Source organism: Loxodonta africana, chromosome 15 (genome assembly GCF_030014295.1).
Source record: "Loxodonta africana isolate mLoxAfr1 chromosome 15, mLoxAfr1.hap2, whole genome shotgun sequence".
NCBI classification, from domain to species: Eukaryota; Metazoa; Chordata; class Mammalia; order Proboscidea; family Elephantidae; genus Loxodonta; species Loxodonta africana.
The window spans coordinates 70,289,113-70,304,614 of NC_087356.1; the positions used below are offsets into that span (position 1 = coordinate 70,289,113).

The following is a 15,502-nucleotide window of genomic DNA, read 5'->3' on the forward strand; positions in this document are numbered from 1 at the left end:
CACTTCATCAAAAAAGATCCAGTGTCCATGTGCTCTGCCTCTGGGCATAGCTTTATAGACATGAGCAGACAAGAGTGTGTTATTTGGAGATGTCCATGTTTGTCTCCTTAATTCAACAGTTCTGGAAGCTTTGAATCTCAGAAGCATTAGAAAGAAAACACCACAAGTTCTTATCTAGAAGGAGTTCTAAAAGTAAAGTGAAATATCTGGTCCTGAGGAGTCTGAAGAAACATTCTAGGGAAAGATGGGAAATATATCGAGATGCTCTACCACCAGCAAGAGAAGATGTGGGAGCTCAGTAACTGGCAGGAAGAGCTAAGTGGGAGCTGGTGCCACCAACTGCTGAGAGGTATTAATTGGAACAACTCCATGGCACAGGACTTTTTTCTTTTGGCTTATTGTCTCTCAAGAGGACTAATAAGAGTTTTCTGGTTGCTATTCTGAAAAACACCAATGGGAGCCTAGCTGGGAAAGGATAAGAGGGGGAATTTATTACTTGGAAGTCTTCCCAAACTATCATCTGAGTCACATTTTCTGTTTTAAACTCCTCTTTACTAGGTAAGGATGGAGATCCACAGATTTTTAGTTGAAGCTCCAGACAATTATTGTCTACAAAATAATTCTGCCAACTTTTTTTTTACCAGAATAAATATTGAAAATTTGAGTAAGAAGGGTACATGTAATTAGAGAGAAATCAGTTTTCCAGTTTTAACATTTGCATGTAAATAACGCATCCATATGATTTCAATGCATAGTCAAAGAATGTCACTTCTACATCTGTGATTCTATAATATTGGTGAAAAGAAAAATCTTTAGAAATAAGGGAAAATGAATATAGGATTCTGGGGAAATGAAGGTGGTAGCACAATGTTAAAACTGTGACGAAAAGAATGTTACATAAAGAAATAACTAAAAATACACAATGTATTCAGCCCTGATAAGTCTATCAATCTCTTCCACCACACAGTTATCTTGCAGGCAGGAATCATGTCTTACCATTCATCACCTGCCCCCATATTCCCAACTACAGTTCTCTGTATTTAGTCACTAGTAGGGATTGAATTTTATAGAAGTCAAAAGATTAAAAACTATTTATTTTAGAGATAACTTTTCTTCAGAAGAGTTTATTTGAATACTTATTAGTGAACAAGAGCCAATATACAAAGTAACAAGAAGATTAAAGGAAAAAGAGCAAACATCTTTCTACAAATAGGTAAGCCTTATCTAACAAAGTGCTGTTTCCCGTGTATATAAGTTATAATTTCCCTACATTAAGGCCTTTGAAGATTTATTTAAAAAGATGATTAGAAGTATTACTCCAGGTGACCTCTGGGACTTCCTAGAATTGATGCTACCCTCCATCAGACTGCCCTCCATGTGACACTATGAATCCAGTCTTATCCTCGGGACCTTTCTTCAAAATCAAGCATTGGCAATAATCTCACTACTTCTATATATATATGTTACAGTCTCTGGACTCCTCTCTTACTGAAACTTCCTCAAGAATTAAAAATCTTTGCTAATGCAGAATAGTCTTTTCTCAGTGATTTTATTTAGAGCAACTTTGACATCCTTATTCCTCAGGCTGTAGATCAGGGGGTTCAACATTGGCACAATAATGGTATAAAACACAGAAGACACTTTGCTTTGGTCCATGGAGCTGACATTTGATGGCTGCAGGTACATGAATGCTGCAGAACCATAGAAGATGGTAATAGCCAAGATGTGGGAGCTGCATGTGTTGAAGGCTTTGGACCTGCCCTCAGTGGAGTGGATTTGCAGGATGCTAACAATGATGGAGATATAGGAGCCAAAGATGGTCAAGGTTGGTGCAAGAATATTAAATACACTGAGGCACAAAAGAACCACTATATTGATAAAAGTGCTGGAGCAGGAGAGCTCCAGAAGAGGAAAAATGTCACAGAAGTAATGGTTGATTATTTTAGCCTTGCAGAAGATCACTCTTTGCATGCAACCTGTGTAAGCTGTGGCACCAATCAAGCCCATCATATATTCCTCAACTATCAGCCAGGAGCAGACCTGATAAGACATGGTGACATTGTAAAGCAATGGATTACAGATGGCAACATAGCGATCATATGCCATCACAGCCAACATATGACTTTCTGATACAATAAAAAAAATAAAGAAGTAGAGCTGAGTCATGCATTCAGGGTAGGAGATGGTGTTCTTCTCTGTCACCAAGTTCACCAGCATTTTGGGGGTAATGACAGTGGAATAGCAGAGGTCAATGAAGGACAAACTGCTGAGGAAATAGTACATGGGGGTGTGCAAGTGAGAACTGAGCCCAATCAGTGTGATCATGCCCAGATTCCCCACCACTGTGACCACATAGACTCCTAGGAAGAAAAGAAAGAGGGGCAGCTGGAGCTCTGGTTTGTCTGTTAGCCCAGCGAGGATGAACTCAGTCACTGTGGAGTGATTTCCTGCTGCCATTTTGCTCTGGGAATTCTATGGAGGAAAAGAAGAAGAAATTTGAGATAGGTGTTTATTTATGCAGTGTGAAACAGACGCAAGTCTTATTCATTCAGGTATCTTCAATTCTCTCCCCTTGTTCTTGGTCTCTGTTGGAAGTTAATACTCTGAGATTCCAGTATTATGTGTCGTGTAAATGGACATCAGGTGGAATTATATCTTTTTTTTTTTTTCTTTTCTGTTCTGTAACAGTAGGTCTTAGTCTGACTACTCTCTGAACATCCAACTAACAGCTCTGATAACTTAGAATATTGAATGTTCTGACCCTGGTGGTACATTGGTTTAGCACTGGGCTGCTAACTGGAAGGTTGGCAGTTCAAACCAACTCAGTGGCTCTGCTGGTGAAAGACATGAATATCTGCTCATGTGAATATTACAGCCTGGAAAACCATATGGAGTAGTTCTATTCTGTGATGTGGGTTTGATATGAATTGAAAATTGATTCAGTGGCACCTAACAACAGTGACAACAACAACGTACATTCCATGCCTTATTTGCAATCCTCTCAACTCTTCTGCAGAATGAATACTACCAGGAAACATGTACCTGTTGCCATGAAGTTGACTCTGACTCCTGTCAACCCCATGTGTGTCAGAGTAGAACAATGTCCACAAGGTTTTCAATGGCTGATTTTTTAGAAGTAGATCAGCAGGGCTTACTTTTGAGGCACTTTAACCATTTGCACTCTCCAGGGATACCGAGTCTACAACAATTACTAGTATACTTATTTTATATATTAGGCCCATAGTGGTTAAATATTTGCCCATAGTTAGGCATATTATAAACATATGATCAGTATATGAGAGAAGACCTGTCTCTACATAGGTTGTTCCCCATTTCCCCTTCTGTTTCTTCTTTTGGCTACTCATGTCTGCTCTCCTGTCTTATCCCTTTATCATAGCAGAGAAACAATTCACTGCAATTAATGTGAGGAAAGTATTAATGTAAAGTACAAAAATAACATATTGACCACTCATGTAGACTGGTTTGCCTTTAGAGAGTACCCTATCTACTGGCAACAATTCAAAAATATTGAAATGGTGGCTCTAGAAGATAACTGAGCAGCTAACATTAAGTATATCACTCAAATTGATCCCCACATCCAGGAAGGAATTGCACTTTCTAATGGGTAGTCAGAAGTTCCTATAACTAAAGGTAAAACTCATTCATTTCCAAAGCACCATGTGCTAAGTACTCTTGTATAACTTGAAGAGGTCCATTACTCTTTGAGCTTTTGTTCCAGTGGAGCATGGCTACAGAGTGGAAATCTTTCATGATATTTCGACCATGTTGACTTTGCAAGTCTTAGGCGTGCTGTCTCAGTGTATTTTGCATTCACCTTCCAATAAGATCTTTTATGAATCTCTTGATGGCATTAAAAACCAAAGCAGAAAGAATGTGTTTATTTCTGAGATCTGAGTTTTGAAGAAGTTGATGAGTTCCTGGCATGGGTTACCATGATGACTGTTCTATGTTCAAAAGGAAGAGATCCAAAAGAAATCATCAAAGATTGATGGTGTATCATAAACATGGAAAAGAGTGTTAAGATAAGAATGAATGTTAGAGTTGTATTACTATTTAATATAGGGTGATATTACTGGGTGCTTACCATGTGATTAGAACTGTCCAGACACTTTATAAGTATTATTTATTTCCTCAGTGGCCCTATGTGGTATGAGCTTATTTCCATTTTATAGATGAAAAAACTGAAACTGGAGAGACTTGAGTTGTTCATGGTGACTCTGTGGATTTTCAGTATGCTTGTGGATGATAGTTTCCTAATAGTGCGGATAAATTTGACATAACTGTAGAAATTTAAAGCTAAAGTAAAAAAATTGAACTAATACTGATACCTTCTGAAAATACCATTCTGTTAAAAAAAAAAAAAAGCATGTGCAAAATACATGCTAGATTCAAAAAACATAAGGGCTGGAAAAATTGTGATAGCAATAATTAACACTTTTGTGTGATTCCATTTAGATCAGCACCTAGACTAGATCCTACAGAAATGAATCCTGCACTTGTCATTTATCCATGCTCAGGTTGCTCAATGAATGATAGATGGATAAAGGGACATAACTAAGTTCACAATTTGAAATGAATCAAAGTCATTACCTTTCCCAAATTGTTGGTTTCATATAAAATTCTCCTTCTATAAGACCCTCAACGGGGTGGATTGACATAGTGATTGCAACAATGAGCTCAAGGATAACAATGATTGTAAGGATGGTGTAGGATCGGGCAGTGTTTTGTTCTGTTGCGCATAGAGTCGCTATGCGTCGGAACTGATTCGAGGACACTTAACAAGAGTAAGGTGTTATTCTGCCTCTAAAATATTTGCTGAAGGTATTTGTGCTTACACTGTGCAAGTGATACCTGAAAACAAGTAAATATAAAGCCAACATCATACCGTCTGGGGAGTCCTCTACTTTCATGTTCCAAGATGTTTCAAGTAAAATACTAATGATGAAGGTTATTATAAAGTAATCTCAATCTTTGGTATTGGCAATTTTCACACGCTTACTGCTTTTCAGATTATTGTTAAAATCCTCTAAAATTTTAAATAATTATATTTTGAAAGATATTTTGTTAATAGGAAATAGTTTTCTCTATTTATAAGAGTAGAATTTACCCATGACTGTGAAGGAATCCTTCTACAGTGAGGGCCTGTTAGTCTCTAGATAACATCAGAACTGCAAAATTATGATTTTAAAAGTGATTTGTCCAGGGTTTAATAATAGTACCAGGAGAAATGCTTACCTTCTAAGGTACACAATTATTTGACTTGTTTTGAAAAATAAAGCAAGATTTGCAACCGTTAAAATTGTTGCTAGCTTGTTAAATGTGCTTCCGAAAACACTAAAAAATGTCTTATGAATTGGAAAATGCTGCAGGTTTAACCTTTTAAGTAATTGTATCACCACAGAGCTCTTCTTTGGTGCAATGAAGGCACTGACATGATGAATATATTATGCTCGAAGCCACTTTAGATTAAAAAATTGTTAATTACAACATTACCAAATGATTGCTTTCAATTGTAGTAATGGAGTAAAGTAGATAAATATTCAAAAGAAAATTATTAAGTTAATTTCATTTCAAAATCACATACATAAGGTAGTGCACATTTGAGATAACATACAAATATGTCAAGCAGTCTTAAAGGATTTTTTGGGGGGGGTCACTCTAGACCCTATAGTAAAATTTGAGTTTCTTTCTTATATAGTAAATACCTAGTGTATAAAAACCATCTAAAGTTAAAATAATATCTTGCATAGATTTTTTTCACAAAGAAAATCTTAAATCACTTGAATCATTTTTCACAACTTAATAAATTACATTTTAGGTATTTCAGAATTCCATTTTGTTTTCAAAAATATTTTAAAACTTTCTAATAGCTAAAAAATACAAAGTTCTGAAATCAAGGACAAATAAGCTTAAAACTTTGGAAAAATACAGCCCTAAGAAATGTGAGTGGTACAGAGTTTGAATTTTAAACAAAAAATGTGTATGCAAAATAAAATCAAAAGCTGAACCCAATGCCTTTAAGCTGATATCAACTCAAACCAAAAAACAAAGAAAATAGTCACTATCAAGTTCACTCTGATTCATGGCAAACTCCTGTGTGTCAGAATAAAATAGTCCTCTATAGGGTTTTCAATGGCTGATTTTTTTGGTAATAGATTGCCAGGCCTTTTTTTCTGAGGCATTTTGGAGTGGATTTAAACCTCAAATCTTTGGGTTAGTAGACACATATTTTAACCATTTTCACCACCCAGGAACTCCTTATACCTAGTAGTTATACTAAGTTACTAGTATACTGTATCAAAAATAAATTTCAAAAATGATCTTTATATATTTCCAGTATAATAATGTAACTCACATGCCTCCAGAGTAGATGATGCACTGGGCACCATTAAAAAATATATTTAAAAGAAATGAGTAAATTACAATCATACACATTAGCAGCATTTTGCTCCTATGCTCCCTTCCACCTGAGCCATTACTTTTAAACCTGAGGAAAATGTGTTTGTCTTACATCCTTTCCTGAGTCATTTCACAGTACAGCCTGCTTCTCTGCTGTTGCCTGGCACCCATCTTTCAATAATAATATCTCTATATTGTATCTTTCTCACCTTGGCCACTCACTATTTCCTGGAACTGTTAGGACTGCTCTTGCTATCCTTTTTTTTTTTTTTAAGGTACCATTAATACATGACTGGTGGATATAAAGCACTCTTATTAAAGTTTTGGGTGTAGAAAGTTATTATACCAGAGGCAGAATGCAACTTCACACTGAGTGTTAGAAAGCCATGGCCATGAGGAATGTCTTACTATCCCTGTCACTCCAGCAGCCTGAGTTTATCTGCCATGTTCTATCTTTCTACATCAGCAGTTGTAAATCACTGAGCTTGGGAAGAAGTAGTCCAGTAGATGCATTTTGTTTTGGTAACAGAGTGCTTTAGAAATACATTTGATTTTAGAGTCTTTCACAAAACATGAATTTTTTTTTTAATGTAAATCTGTTGCTTGCTTGATCCATAAAGGCATTCAAGTTTGTGACTCCTTGCTAGACTCTTCTTCCAATTCTTTCACCTTGGGAACCATCTCTTCCTTGAGGGGACAAATGGAAATTCAAAAATTCCCTTTTATTAAAATATGACAAATCAACCTTTATTTTTGACAAGATTCCTCAAATTTGAATGATTCCAAGGGTCGGCTGGATGTAAGAAATTAGAAGTTTATAATACACAATATGATGAGTACATACCCCGCTGAAAAACATTTTTTTTCAAAAAAAAAAAAGCCCACAGCTAACATCATACTTAATGATTAAAGACTGAATGCTTTCCTCCAAATATCAAGAATAAGAAAAGAATGTTCACTATAGCCATTCTATTCAATAGTATACTTGAGGTTCAGTGCAGAGCAAGTAGTCAGAAAATGAATTAAAATGTTCCCATACTAGAAAGGAAGAGGTAAAACTATATCTATTAAAATATTATATAAATTTGTATATAGAAAATCCATAAAAATTATATTAGAGCTAATTTAAAAGCTCAGCAAAATTGCACCTTAAAGATCAACCTAAAAAATTCAATTGTATTTCTATATACAAACAATCCTGTTGTTGTTAAGCACCATCTATTCGGTTCCAACTCATAGCAACTCTATGCATAACAGAATAAAACACTGCCTGGTTGTGTGCCATCCTCATAATCATTGCTATAATTGAAGCCATTGTTGTAGCCACTATGTGATTCCATCTCACTGAGGGTCTTCCTCTTTTCTGATGATCCTCTACTTTACCAAGCCTGATGTGCTTCTCCAGGAACTGGTCCCTCCTGAAAGCATGTCCAAAGTATGTGAGATGAAGTCTTGCCATCCTTCCTTCTAAGGAACATCCTGGCTTTACTTTTTGCAAGACAGATTAGTCTGTTCTTCTGGTAGTTCGTGGTGTATTCAATATTCTTCATCAATGCCATAATGCAAATGCACCAGTTCTTCCATCTTCCTTATTTATTGTCCAGCTTTCACATTCATATAAGGCAAATGAAAAGACCATGGCTTGGATCCAAACCAAAAAGCCTGTTGCTATTGAGTCAATTCTGACTCTTAGTGACACTTTAGGATGGAGTAGAACTGTCCCATAGGGCTTCCAAGAAGTCACTAATGGAGTCGAACTGCCAACCTTTATGGTTAGGAACTGAGCTCTTACCCACTGTGCCACCAGGTCTTCAAGGTGACATTTTTACTTTTTCATACTTTGAAGATGTCTTTTGCAGCCTTTGCCCAATGCAATGTATCATTTGGTTTCTGATATTGGCCATTTTGAATTGACCAACCATATGGTCTACAAAGAAGGCCAGTTAATACACAATTATTCAATTTTACACACAAACCACTAATGCCAAAGATTAAGAAAAAAAATGAAGATTTTTACCAACTTCTACCATTTGGAACTGACCAAAGGTAATCAAAATGCATTGATATTTACTGGCGATTGGAATGCAGAAGTTGGAAACAAAGATGAATGGTCAGTAGTATGAAAATATGGCTTTGGTATTACAAATGACATGAAAAGACTGCATGATACAATCTTGCAAGGTCAAAACTTATTCATTAGAAATACCTTTTTACAACCACATAAAAGGTGAGTAAACAAGTAGACCTTGCCTGATGGAATGCAGAGCAATAAAATTGATTACATCTGTGGAAAAAGACTATGGAGAAGCTCAATATCATCAGGCAGAAAAAGGCAGAACAATCAATTGCTCATATGCAAGTTGAAATTGAAGCTGAAGAAAATTAAAACAAGCTCACAAGAGCCAAAGTATGACTTTGAATATACTGCACAGGAATTTAGGGACCATCTCAAGAATAATTTGACACATTGAACACTAATGACTGAGACTGCATGGTACCTAACGACAACAACATCTAGAATATGTTAAAAAATTCTCAAAACTGGACAACAAAAAGACAAACATCCAATAAAAATACTAACCAGTAGGGCTCCCATTAGTCAATACCAAAAAAAAAACATAAAAAACAAAAAACCCCAGTGCCGTCAAGTGGATTCCAACTCATAGTGACCCCATATAGAAGAATGGAAATCAAAACCACAATGAGACACCACTTCACACCCACTAGGATGACTGTAATTCAAAGGACAGGCAATAACAAGTTTTGAAGAGAATGTGGAAAAATTCAAACCCTCATGCTGTGCTCTGTCCTGTAGGGTCACTATTAGTCAATTAGAATCAACTCAGCAGCAATAGTTTTGGTTTTGTTTTTTAATCAGGAATTATTAATAAATTACATATGTGAAGTACACATACGTTCTATTTAAAATTTCCTCTCATGTCTTTTATCAGAGAAAACAATGAAAAATATAAAAATAAAATAAACATGACTTAAAACCAAACCAAACACATTGTCATCAAGTCAGTTACAACTCATAGTGATGCTCTAGGACAGGGTAGAACCGTCTCATAGGTTTCTAAGTCTGTAAATCTTTACAGAAGCAGACTGCCACATCTTTCTCCCATTGAACAGCTGGTGGATTTGAAATGCCAACTCCCAGCAGATCTAAGTGAGATATCCAGTAACCTGTTGCCTGATATCGGCTTTCCTCTGACTCCCAGATAGTCAGGTTGCCATCTGCAGACGGCATCCCTCTCCAGCTCTGGGTCGATTCTGAACTTTGAGGAATATAAAGATGTCTAGAGTACAAGCAGTTTGCACTTGGTTACCAGCTGAGAGGTTGGTGGTTTGAATCTACCCAGCAGTGCCATGAAAGAAATGCTTGGCGATTTGTGTCCATAAAGATAATAGCCAAAAAACAGTATACACCTCATTTCTGTTCTACAACATTGGAGGACACCACAACCAGAATCAAATTAATGGCAATAGGTTTAGAGTACAAACCTGTCCATTCATGATCAAGTCAACCCTGCTGTTGCTCTTGTAACCCCAGATATTGTGATTTATTTGACCTCTATTAAAGGAGCTGAGCTGCTGTATCCTCCCGTATCACTTTTCATTGGTCAATTGACTGATTTTCCTGTATTCTTTGCTTCACAAAGCTGACCCATTAATAACAGCCCCCATCAGAGAAGCCCCAGTATCTATTGTGCAGTCTTGGTAACTCTAATTGCAGGTATGGGGCTGTCATCCATTACTGCATTTTTACATAAATATCATGTGCCTTCTACATTTGTTTGCCACCCAAGCCCTTCCCCTCTTGAGGATTTTTAGTAACCGTGCTATGCTAATTTTTTTTTTTTTTTACAGAATTACGTTAAGAAAAAATCGGCATAGCAAACTTCTGAAAATACCTCCGGGGAAGGGAATGGTTGGCAATAAAACCTAGAAGGCACATGTCATTTGTGTAAAAATACAGTCTATGTGATCAGTCCTTTCCCCCTGGAAATCTGACTCTGACACATTCTTTTCATTCCTGCTGCTTCCTGTCCTGCCACCCTGTTTAATACCACCTGTCTGTTTGAACGCCCTGCGACTGCTGTTTGTGGAGGATTTGCATAATCACCTGCCCTGTGTCAGTGGTTTTAGTATATGTTGACTGTTTCACTTTAGAGATCAATGAATCCTGAGCAAAGCAGTTTAAAGAAAAAATACACATATTTGTATCCTGAGTTCTCATAAAAGAAAGCAGTGATGATTCAAAGCCAACGTAAGATTACTAAGGTATGCAGCATTTTTATTTTGAGTTTTGCTGGGTTGCTAAAAGAGTGTTATAGTCCTAGTTTATCTTGATTTTAATAAATTATTTGCTAAATCTCTTCCAATATTCTTATGTAATGACGTAGTTGTGTGGTGACTAAAATACAGAAAAATATATGTGAACTCAAAGAGCAACTTAAGACTAAATATAAAGTGAATAATCTCAAGTTGTCATTCCGTAAGACTTTATACATAGTTTTGTCTTGAAAAAACATTTTATGAAAAATTAGATGAAGCCATAGAAAAAAATATTTTAAAATTCATAGATGGCATCAACATAGAAAATAGTAATGAATACTTATATGATGATAATGATTCAAGAAGATATTGCTAAGCTGTGCAAATTGACTGATATTTGAAAGAATAAGTTGAACAGTGATAAATGTAAAATTTTATGTGGAACATCAGTTTATTCATTTCATTAATATTTGGGTACCTAGCATGAGCCAGAAATTATTTAGGGCACTGTACATGGAGGGTTGAATATGATAGAATTCCCTGCTCTTCAGAATCTTACAGTCCGGAAAGAGAGAAGGGCAGATTAGAAACTGCAATCAATGTTATTATCGCACAGGTCCTACAGGAACACAGCAAATACGATAGTATCTCATAATGTGGGGGTCATTGCAGAAGCATAGCAGGGAGGACAGAGAAAAGCACTTGTTCCCAGGTAGCAGATAAGATGACATTGAGAGGCACCACAAATATGAAAGACACCTGACTGAGGCAACCTGATGAAGTGGGGGGAGACATTTTTACTGACAGGTCATGGCTTTCAATGTCCATTCTCGAAAATGGGGTGGAGGCGCAATTTAGAGATTGCCTTTGCAAGCTTGTTACCCTTTTTTGCCCCTGGATTATTGAAGGCTTCCAAGAGAAACCTGAATATAGAAAAATAAGTAGGAGTAAGCCAGGCTTGCACAATGTTGAAAATTGAGAAGCAGTGAACTAACAGATCTTCATGTTCAAAAGATCTGCATCAAGAGAAAAGACACCCGAAAATGCAATGAATCCCAAAGGATTCATTGAAAGGAACGTAATATCCACAATAAGAGACTTGATAGCCACACAAGATCAGTTGCATCTGGTGAACTGTGCTTAGCTGTAGGTGCTGTATTTTACAATGAACATTTACAAATAATAATTGTTCAGAAAAGTTAAAGATTTGGATCAGGATGATTTATGACAAATATCCATATGACTAATAACACGGTAGAGAGATTGGCCTTATTGTATGTCACCTCAGATGGCAGAGCTATGTCTAATGTCTCAACATCAGAACCTTGCTAACGATAAATGTGCCTGAAAGTAACATAAGTTGAAAGAGGAAAAAAAAAGATAATTTTCTGTCTTTGAATGCATTATAGGAACAAATGAGTAACCATCTGACAGGTAGCTTTAGGAAATTCCTGTATTGTTGTAAGGAGGCTAAGACTTCATGAAGATTAAAAGGCTGGTTCTAGAACAGATGGGATTCAGATACTCACCTTTTCTCTGTGTGGAATGCTTAGCCGGGGTGCTCTGTATGCTTTAGACCAAGTGCCCTTTAAAATAAATAGCTCTTAGTAACGTTGGTGGTGGCAGTTCAAAATAGAGACCCCTTGGTTCTCTTTTAATGAGGCCCAGAATGCAGATTTCAGTTTCTGATTTGCTCATGTAAATATTATGAATCAAAAGCAATGATTCCCTAGTCTTGCTACCTGAGACAGTTGTTATAGTGGCATTTTTTTACCCAGAGTTTGGATATACAAGAGGTCTCATCAAAAACATGTAGACAGAAGGTCCCTCAAGGTTTCTGTTCACCAGGGATGAGCTTTTGGGAAAAAGTAACAATTAAAATTTTCTTTTCTTGCCCTTCTTATGATGCTCCCATTAGCTCCCTAGTGTATAACATTCTCTCTCAGTGTTGAAATAGTAGACAGTCATTACAGTATTGGTTAGAAATTAAAGTCTAGCAGACATTGCTCTAGGAGGTCCTCAAGAAAACAGCTTCCAGCATGAATATAGTTGCTGAAATATTTGAAGCCATGATTTTAATCTTTTTTCTATTTATTTAAGGTTCAGAGAAATAGTTTATTGTATTTGTTAGTGTTTCCATAGTTTTGAAGACTATTTTTTTGTGAATAAACTTTTGTTTATAATTGTAATACCCAGAATTTACTGGACACTTACTATATGCTATACACAATTCTAAACTTGTTACATTTATTAATACATTTAATCCTCACATAGCCCAATGTGGAAGATAATATTAGGTTGAATCATGTAGCAATTTCATATGATTTAACTTCATATATTATGCCAATTTAAAAAAATAATTAAGCTGAGGCACAGAAAGGTAATTTGCTTACACTTATCCAGTAGTAAGATGAACTTTAGTTTGCTCTCAAAATGATTACATTTAGCATGTTAAATTTTTAAAGGATTCATTCATTTATTCATTGAACACATGTGCAAAGCACGATGTTATATGTCAGGATATACACAGAGAAATATAAAGCCGTAATTCTCCAAATATATGTCTACAACTGAACCGAAAACATACTTTGTAAACAGCCATATAGCACTTACTGTACCAATAATGTTGAAAGCACTCAGCTGCATTAGTTCTCCCATGTTTATGTATATGCATTATCCTCTTTTATGAATGAGCAAACTGAAGCACAGAAATGTTAGTTAACATTTGAGTGTGAAGGCACTATCAATAATTACGCAAAGACAACAGCTATAAACCAAAATGTACATGGCAAGCTGAGACATGTGTTTACCTATTCCGGAAAAAAACAAAAAGCGATAATGTTGGTTAAAGACACATGACATCATTTATCCATTAAAAAAATATTTTATTTTCCTGCTACGCTCAAAGTTTTGTGATAGGTACTAAAATGATAATATTGAGCAAACTAAATATAATATCTTTTCTTAAGGAGATTACTGTCCACTACTGTGCTATACTCTTCAATAAGGCAGTCACTAGCCACACTTGGCTATTTAAAATTAAACTAAACAAGGTTAGATATTTACTCCCACAGTCACATTAGCACATTTCAAGCGCTCAATAGCCACAAGTGACCAGTGGCATTACCACTGAGAACATTATCATTATTGCTGGAAGTTCTATTGGACAATGCTAGTCTAGTGGAAGAGGGAGAAATGATGAAATAATCAATTTCACATAAAATCATAACAATGACATTTACTGTGGAGAACAGGTCCATTTCACAGTGAAACCTTGCTGGTTTGGGCCTCAAGGATCCACACATTTGCATAACTAGAGGAAATCACTTAAGTGATAGAACCCAGAAGTTCTGCTCCAAGATTATGTTATATCCATCTTGACAGCAAAGTGGATGAGGTGTGGGGAATTTCTGGTCCCCATAGCACTAAACTATCTCCCTCTGTCAAATACCTCTCAGGTAACGTTTCTCAAGCCCTCAGCATTCTGGCTACTTAGGTTGGCTCTATTAGTTTGTCAATTTCCCTTTCAAAGTGTTGTCCAGAAATTATCGAAATATGACAAATGTAATCTGACTAGGGCTTCACATTTTACCTAACAATTGGTGCCTTCAAGCCTTCCCTAACCTGAAAAGTCTTTTGTCATAGGATTTTGTCTAGAAATATGTTTTTATCTTGTGCGAGATACTACTAGTTAAGAACACAAACTTTGGAGTCACATGAACTGTAGCTCAGGTTCTTGCTCTGCCCTTTACTGACTGCATGACACAGGAAAAGTGACTTAATCTATGTAAAAGTCAGTTTCCTTATCTTCAAAATGATGCTAATAACAATACTTACATCATGGGTTTATTGCAAAAATTGAATAACATAATGTAAGTATCTGAAATATGGTAAATATGTAGAAAATATTAGTTATTATTATTATGCATTAGCACTTTGGCTAACAGACTCTATAGTACTTCCAGAAAAATTATTCTAGACCTATCTTTCATTTATTTTCTGTAGCTACACTAAACTTCCTAAAATAATAAAGCTTTACATTTTCTTTCAAGTCTCCTTTCTTTACAGTACCAATATTTCAGGCCTTCAACTTCTTTATTTCAATTTTGTTGCTGTTTTTTGTTTGTCTGTTTGTTTTTACATCTGAAGAGTATCCAAAAATCACCACTACTTCCCAGAGCCTTGACGATGATGCTCACAAATGGTACTGCCCAGTACTATCCATGAAGCTAACAAATCAATAGCCTGAGCTCAGAGGATGAGGCTGATGGCTGTCTGATGCTCTCAAAATAACCGCAAACTGTCTGCTGCAGGGACTGCTTTCTTAGAATCATCTTGCTAATTTTAATTGAAGACATTTGTTTCTTTGCCTGTAAAAACAAAATTATAAATAATCCAACATAATGGTTGGAATAAGAACTCTGAAAATGATTGAATTTGTTCATTGAAATATACATTATTATATGAATATGTGGTGCCTTTGAAATAAGCTAAAGTTATCCTTTCATTTGGGTTATGTCTACTTTTATAAGAATCTTATTCAATCAAGAAATATTGTTTAAGGGAGGCAGGGACAAGATGGCAGAATAGTCAGGTGCTCTCTGTGGTCCCTCTTACAACAAAGACCTGAATAAACACATGAATCAATTATATGCGACAATCTAGGAGCTCTGATCATCAAAGACAAAGCTGAGGAGTTAGACTGAGTGGCAGGAGAAGGAGAGATAGTTCAGAAGCAGTGAAGAAGTTCAGGCACCCTGCAGGCTGGGTCAGCTGATGCATGTGGGCTAAGGTGAGCAGTAAC

The 15,502-nt window shown here is 36.1% G+C and overlaps 1 protein-coding gene across 1 annotated transcript; it reads right to left on the reverse strand.

Annotated features, from left to right (window-relative positions):
* Positions 1–1,468: 1,468 nt before the first annotated feature.
* Positions 1,469–2,641, reverse strand: LOC100667658 (olfactory receptor 8G50-like). The gene has a single exon (XM_064268360.1). It carries the CDS (start codon positions 2,455–2,457, stop codon positions 1,507–1,509), a length of 951 nt encoding a protein of 316 aa, XP_064124430.1. The 5' UTR covers positions 2,458–2,641; the 3' UTR covers positions 1,469–1,506.
* Between the last annotated feature and the right edge of the window lie 12,861 nt (positions 2,642–15,502).